The 7,867-nt window shown below is 34.6% G+C and overlaps 2 protein-coding genes across 3 annotated transcripts in view; both read left to right on the top strand.

Moving 5' to 3' along the window:
* Window positions 1-7,867, top strand: part of LOC107440808 (guanine nucleotide exchange factor DBS) — a 139,369-nt gene that overhangs the window by 93,487 nt on the left and 38,015 nt on the right. For both annotated transcript variants that reach the window (XM_071180809.1, XM_071180810.1), the window contains 2 exons: window positions 996-1,079; window positions 3,543-3,657. In XM_071180809.1, the coding sequence (XP_071036910.1) occupies window positions 996-1,079; window positions 3,543-3,657 (199 nt within the window). The remainder of the gene's footprint in view (window positions 1-995; window positions 1,080-3,542; window positions 3,658-7,867) is intronic.
* Window positions 4,405-7,212, top strand: LOC107440809 (serine/threonine-protein kinase 3). The gene has a single exon (XM_043040741.2). The coding sequence runs from the start codon at window positions 5,491-5,493 to the stop codon at window positions 7,069-7,071; it is 1,581 nt and encodes a 526-aa protein (XP_042896675.1). The 5' UTR covers window positions 4,405-5,490; the 3' UTR covers window positions 7,072-7,212.

Raw genomic sequence — 7,867 nt, 5'->3', positions numbered from 1 at the left:
TAGTAGCCTCGTAATATATATATAAACATTTTATGAAAACCATAATGAAGTCTAATTATGCAAATGCCGCAGATCTAAATTTGCAAAAAACCTCAATTGAGATTTAATTTGAATAATAGAGACAAATATGCGTATTTTTCTTAAAATAATTTTCTAATGATCGAAAATCTGAAATTTGCAACCAGGAAGCATTTACCACTCTTCCATTCCTTTCAAACAATTGTTCTTTTTAAATGTTTCGCAAAAGGAAAAGAAATCCTTCAAAACTTTTCTACTTCTAAGAGTTCCAAAAATCGACAGAATTATTTTTTTTAATGAGAAAAAAAAGGAAGATTAGCATATTCATACCACATCAACAACCAGGTGTTTTCATCGAGAATTGAAAACCACTTTGTTATTTGAAAAGAGTTGTTTTTTTGAAATATTGAATAGGAAGAAAAGCAACGATAAAAGTTATACTTGCCTGCATACATATAGTTTGCCCATGTAAATAACTCCTCTAGCCATTCCTCTGGAGAGGTGGCGGTTACTATAGTTACCATCTTTAACTATTTGAAGTAGCGTCATTATTTAAGACAGGTTCCGACACGGGTCGGTGAGAGAAAGGGAAGCGGGGGAAGAGAGAAGCTTTGAAATGCGGTGTTTCCATAGCAGCAAACGGCCTTAGACTTCATGGCGAAAGGAGTTCTTTCTGTAGACAAACTATATTTATATATTTGTGCAGGTTTCTTTATTTTGATAAATGACTTTTGTTACATTGCATTTTCTCCTCGTCTTCTCGTGGAACACTCAAGACAAACCAAATAATTCACAGAAGTGCCTTATTCAAACTTAAAATGATTCATTTTAACTTCGAATCAATGAGTCACTTCTGAAATTCCTGATTAAAGTTGTCAACTAAATATTACGACACATTGAGTCCTTTTATTTATTGATTTATTTATGAACCCATTTATTATTTACATATATTATTTATTCCTTTATTTTTTTCATAGATGAGACAATGGAAGATGCTGGCTGTCAGCTGAATGTAAAAGATGTAGCCCATCTGCTCCGAGCCAGGCATACCATCATTACTGGTGACCTTTCTTTACTTATTCACTCAGTATATTTAGTATTTGTTGTCTTTGCTCAGTTATTCTATTAAAACTAAATTGAATTTATTAAGTTGCTTTACACAGAGAAAATAATATTTTTTCATGCCTAAAGCAAAAAATGCGGGGAACTTTCGGAAAAAGTACCGAAAGTAACCAGGAACTTTCGAAAGATGTGGAGAAATTTTTCATGGTAATAAAAAGTTTCTGTCGAAAATAATGCACTCGACATTTTTCGATTTATATACAACAAAAAATCATTTTATATTATTTTATTTATTTATGTACTTTTTTTGTCTACTTGAAAAACGTAATTTTTAAAGTCTTTATTTATTATTTCCTTCTTGTTAGTTTTTGTCCGTTTGCCTGACGAAAAGTGGTAAAAATTACGATTTTTAACAAACAGACGAAAATTGTGTTTGTACGTTTTAAGAAATTATAGTATTGTTATCAGGAACATAATTCTAGATAATGTTTAAGTAAAGTCGAAAAGTGTTTGACGGTAAAATAAAGACAATAAAGATTCTCCTAATGAGTCATGTCCAGGAAACGATTGGAACTTGCTTTGCCTCAGAACTCCAGATCAGATTAAAGTTCTCTATTTAGGCAGAAAATGGCCTGAATTATTCATTGACTATAAATTCCTTGCGGTCATAATTATGGCAAAAAAAAACTGCGTAGGTGGTCAGAAAACGATTAAACTTTAAATTGTTATCAGACATGGAGCACCAATAGAGGTTTCAGTGCTTGAGTGAATCGGGAAGTAGTCAGAAATTTTTGTTACGTCATTTCATCCTCATAACACGAAAGTGACGAGTTAGTAAAAATGTATTCGTGAAAAAGGGCCAAGTGTTTGCAGTCTCTGTCTAGACTTCAAAGATACTAGATCGAGAATAAATTCAACTAGCACACACATTTTCGAAGTGAATGGAAATAATATTTTCAAATTGAAAAATAGGAGGAAAAGAAATAATAAAAATTGGAGAAAAAGGGTTTTTTCTTTTTTTTCTCAATAGAAAGTATTATTTAAATTAATTTAAAGTAAGAAAAAATCAATCTAGTTTTCGAAAACTCGTGAACCCTCACCATTTTTTTTTTAAAGAAAGTACTTTTTATACATAAATAACTAAAATTACAATAATATAATAACGGTGGGTACATAACCTGAGCAACTGATTTCATCCAATAGTACACTAATAATAAGGATCCAGAAACCTACTATGTACTTATTTTTCATACTATTAACACTCTTGAACATTATTTAACTTCTTCGTTATGAGGGCCGTATTTAACCGGTATCCACACCTGTTGTTGTTGACGTATCTGTTTTAGGCAGAGGGGTGCGATTGTTCTTGTTTTCTAGTGGCGCCATCTATGTTCAAAAATTCGATTTCTGACACACCATACGTCGCACCCGTTTATAGGGCGGACCCATTCATTCATTCATCCACAGATCGTAATTTTGACCTGAATCAGAGAACGATCGATCTCATCCAGTACCCCCAGAGATTTTGATTTGTTATGGGAACATGGAGGACTTTTGCGACTCGACAGATTTAACGTGCATGAGTCACTTTACTACACGGGGAGTCTTCGGCTGGCGGGATTCGAGCCGACGAACTCTCGGACATGGGTCCAGCGCCCTACCGACCAGACTATCCCGGCGTATCCACACCTGAATGTACTATAAGGTGGTGACCAGGTGATTTGAAGACAAATCAGCAAAGCATTCTCAAAGGAACTTTATTATCCATATATTTATGGAAAATATTAATTTATAGGTGCAACGCGTAAAATAAATAAGTGCATGATTGCTGAAGCTTGCTTTTTTCTTTTCTTTGTTGACATTATTTTAAAGGACGTTTTCATCTATTAGTTTCAGCATATGGGGGCATTTTTGCTTTTCGTTTGTGTTCTCTGAAAAACAAAACTATCTTGTTTAAAAAAAACATCCTCAATTCCATTTTTTGTTGTTGATATTTTACTGCGTATTAAAAAAGTGGCAGAAATTCGAGCACATAGTGGAAGAAGTCCGTAACCTTGTAAGCTACGGATTTCAACGCCGGTTATAAATTAAAATATAAAATACAATCGCCGCCTAAATCAATTCATTGAGAGCCGTCGGACTTTTTTCATTGTTTTTATTTATTTATTTCAAATCTAAGGCTAATGACAATGAGCCCATAACCATCCCATCATGAAAGGGGGAGTGAAAGGTGGTTTCATTAAATTTCAATAATTATGCAAAACATGGTCATTGAAAGTTTGGACAAAAGAGTGGTCGTGTACATCCTTCAAAACTATTTTCCCGATTTACTATACTGTATACTTCATGAATCAAAGAAAAAATCTCACCATTTTTACTTAAAAGCCTGTGTTTTCTATCAAATTTCTTCCGTGCTTGAATTTTGGGCCACCCTAATGTAAGCAATTAATTTTTTTTTTCAGGTGGCCGGACGACAGAAGGATATCCTATCATAATATTTCCTGATACAGGAGCCTTTTGGAGTCTTTCTGACGAAGACTACCACAAATTGATTCTGTACCTCACCAACGTGCCTACGTAATTATTTTTATTTAGATGCATAATTTTTTTTTTAGAAAGGTTAAGTGTGTTTTAGAACAAGAAATTAAATAATCAAATGATTTTATTTATTTAATTTCACATAGTGAGAGATTTATTTTATTCAGTTTTGTGGCATGAAAAATAAATCATTTGAGCTTCATTTTATTAGCTTTTTCATTGAAATTTTTTGAAAATTCAGCCTTTGAGAATTGAATAATAATTCTAGTTGTTGCTGTTGTCGTCAGTCATTAAGGCAGAGGGAGTGCAATGGTTCTTGTTTTCCAGTGATGTCATCTATGGTCCAGAATTAGACTTCTACCACACCGTTTATAGGGCGGACCCATTCATTCATCCACAGATCTTAATTTTGACCTGAAGAGAACGATCCATCTCTAATTCAGTACCCCCATAGATGTTGATTTGCTATGGGAACATGGAGGGCTTTTTGACCGATAGATTTAATGTGCACCAGTCACCATTTACTATCTTCGGCCTGCTGGATTCAAACTCCCGTTCTCACAAACGTGAGTCTAGCTCCCTGCCAACCAGACTATCCCTGCCAATAATTCCAGTAGTAGCATTTTACATTATCTCAGTTTTCTTCTACAATCAGTCCCGCAGTGAACTGATCGTAAAGACACGGTTCACAGAAGAACACCGAAATCACGCATCACTGGCTGCTGTCAGTAAATGGGTGAGTGACCAATTTGATCAGCCATAGTAGCCTCGTAAAATTGTTCTATCATAAAGTGCTGAACTTCAAGCTTAGGCCATCGAGCTGCAAAATTAATCCATCCCCTCTGAAGAGGATCCAAATTGTGATGTCTTTCAGATCATCGATTCAGACCTCGAGGATATTTCGCAGACCATCGCTTACAGCAGCTCTAGTGCGACGCAAATAAGTACGTACTTTCTTTTCGCAATTAATTAGATTTCGATATTTCAAATATCGCCTTCTTCATCAATAATTCGCCAGATTTTGATAAACTTTAACTTCGTTCCTCTCTTAAATGTTGCTTGCAACCCCAATGTGTTTATTTATTTATTTTTCATGTATTCTAAACAAGAATTTTAATTATACAAATACATTGTTGTTGTTTTTCCTCATTTAATTTATACTTATATTTAATTTGAATTAATATTTAAATCCTAACCTGATTCGTGCAGCGTATTGACAAACCTAGATTAAGTTTGAATGACTCCGGATCACATTTCGAAATTCATCCACTCGAAATTCAAAAAATTCATCCACTCAAAAGTAGAATATTTTTTATTGTACATCAAGGAAATTTTGTACTACAACTCATATTGGCTATACTTTTCTAGCTCCATCAAGTTCAATCGAAAAGGCCCTGCATCAAACGCTCAAAAGCGTAGAGGTAGAGGGTTCAAATGCCATCTTAAACCTGAACACTTTTGAGCTGTTCTTCTTTAATTTGTGTTGTTTTTCTAATTGACAAAGTTTATAAGCCATTCTTTTTATTCTAAACACAAGCTTATGTCCAATCCTTCCCTATGCCGCCGTTCAGCAATCATCCTCATTACTTCCGACTACTCCACTCGCGTATGCAATTGCAATCGTGAATAGCGTGCAGTAAAAAATGCCCCTTAGTGAAAAGATCCTTATACGTGGCTACCGTGTCTACCTCTTAAAGATCTTCAGTGATCATGCTAGTTTAAAAGGTATTTGACACAGATCCAAATATAAACAAACAAGCGCGTAAAAAATAATAAATGCATTTAATTATAGTTACATCCGAGTAATTTTTAAGTACCCTATTTTTTTATTACTGTTATTGAACATTACTTAATTACAAGCAATTATAGAAGATGTCTAAGAGTGAATTGAAAAAATTGAGTGAAGAGAGCTTGACCAGACAACCTGAGGAGGTGTTCGACATCATTTGTAAATTAGGAGAAGGTAGTTATGGGAGTGTTTACAAAGCCCTTCACAAAGAATCTGGTCAGGTTTTAGCCATTAAACAAGTCCCCGTCGACACTGACCTTCAAGAAATCATCAAGGAAATTTCTATTATGCAGCAATGTGACAGCCCCTATGTTGTTAAATACTATGGAAGCTACTTTAAAGGCACTGATCTTTGGATCGTGATGGAATATTGTGGCGGAGGATCTGTATCAGATCTCATGAGAATCAGAAAGAAAACTCTGATGGAACATGAAATTGCCACCATACTTTGTGACACTTTAAGAGGTTTAAGTTATTTACACAGCAGGCGCAAAATACATAGAGATATTAAAGCTGGCAATATTTTACTGAATTCGGAAGGACATGCCAAGTTAGCTGATTTTGGTGTTGCTGGACAACTCACAGACACCATGGCTAAGAGAAATACTGTTATTGGCACTCCATTCTGGATGGCACCCGAAGTCATTCAAGAGATCGGGTACGACTGCGTGGCGGATATCTGGAGTCTGGGCATAACGGCGTTGGAGATGGCCGAGGGTAAACCACCTTACGGAGACATCCACCCGATGAGAGCTATTTTCATGATTCCTGGTAAACCGCCGCCTTCATTTCGTGATTTAGATCGATGGTCGTCGGAATTCATAGACTTCGTTTCGAGGTGCCTCGTAAAAAACCCCGAGGAAAGAGCCACGGCGGAAGAGTTATTGCAGCATGGCTATATAAAAAATGCAAAACCTGTTACTATTTTGCAGCAAATAATTGCAGAAGCAAAAGAGATTCAAAACAGTGACAGCTTTCAAAGAGTCGGTAATCCCGACTACGACGAGGATGAGGTGGATTCGCGCACCGTGAAATTTCGCAGCGACTCGGATACGCTCGTACCTAGTAAAAGTGAGTGCAATCAAAACTTGACGATGATAGCACACTCTGATGCCAATACTTTTATCGCCAACAGCGACATCGAATCCGATCTGGGGACACTTGTTATAATCAGTGACGGAGAGGACGATGACTCGACCATGAAAAAGAGAAATTCTGAACATCGGGATAAAAACTACCGTCCTTTCTTTTTAGATCACTTTGATAAAAAAGAGAAAGAACAACAGCAAAAAACTAAAGCTTATTTAAGCCAATCTCAAGATTCTGTGCCAAATACTGAAACTCAATCTACTTATTTCCAACCAGAAAATATGAAATCTCCTGTCGTGCCTGAGTGTTATCCTCCTCCAAATGCACATCCAGAGCTTAGCCACGTAAACCAATCTCACCCAGCCTTTGATGCAACAAAATTTCGCAGTTACTTCAATGCTCGAGACTTTAGCTTTTTGAGATTTCTTAATTTTGATGAGCTGAGCCATCATATGTCTAATTTAGATTCAGAAATGGAACGGGAAATTGAAGAATTGCAAAAACGCTATCACGCAAAGCGCCAACCCATTCTAGATGCCATGGATTCTAAAAAAAGAGGCCAACAAAATTTTTGACTGGTGTTTCTAGGAATATTTTTTAATTATTGTAACGCCAGCAATCTGAACTATTTTCTTAATGTTGTTACTCTAGGGAAAGCTATTTATTGTAAAACAATTTTTTACTGGAAAAGCATTAAAATCTCTACACTTTTTAAATTGTGTTTGAATTACTAATCACTTTTTAATATCAATTCGGATAATTCTTTTGTGTCATAATCCTTTTTAAGCAACTCTCACTTCTAGTTTTTTAAAATGCTTTGATTCAAACCAAGAAACAATAACCTTGTCATTTTTTCCTTTGTAGGTAATACTTTTTTTTTTTAAATTCTCTTTAAAAAAAATTTACCAAAAAAAATTGTTAAAGTAAATACAAATCCTGTCCAATCCTGATTTTTTTTTTACTATTTATTTGAAAAGTTTTACTGTTAAGTTGGAAAGGTTGACAATTTTTCAAATTTTTTATTTAAATTAAATGCAGCAATTTCCTACAGGGATTAAACTTCTAAAATTTTTTTATATTAGGTTGATTATAAGTTATTTTATTTAATCACAGCTGATAATGATAGATTTTAATGAACTTTATCATCTGTATTTATGATAGGTACTGATTTTCAAACTTTTTGGGGCGAGCGTTCGGTTGAATGGAATGTAGTGAAATAGTTTTTTGCTTTTATAAAATAAAAAAAGGCAGTTATTCTTTAAAACTTGATGTTATCTGAAAGTAAATTTGATAAAGAATAATAACCAAAACCTGATAAATTAAAACTAACATATTCAAGAACATTTGCACTTGGAATAAATTTTTTAATGT

This window comes from Parasteatoda tepidariorum, chromosome 5, assembly GCF_043381705.1.
Source record: "Parasteatoda tepidariorum isolate YZ-2023 chromosome 5, CAS_Ptep_4.0, whole genome shotgun sequence".
Taxonomy (NCBI): Eukaryota; Metazoa; Arthropoda; class Arachnida; order Araneae; family Theridiidae; genus Parasteatoda; species Parasteatoda tepidariorum.
This window is presented reverse-complemented; position numbering and strand designations above follow the sequence as displayed.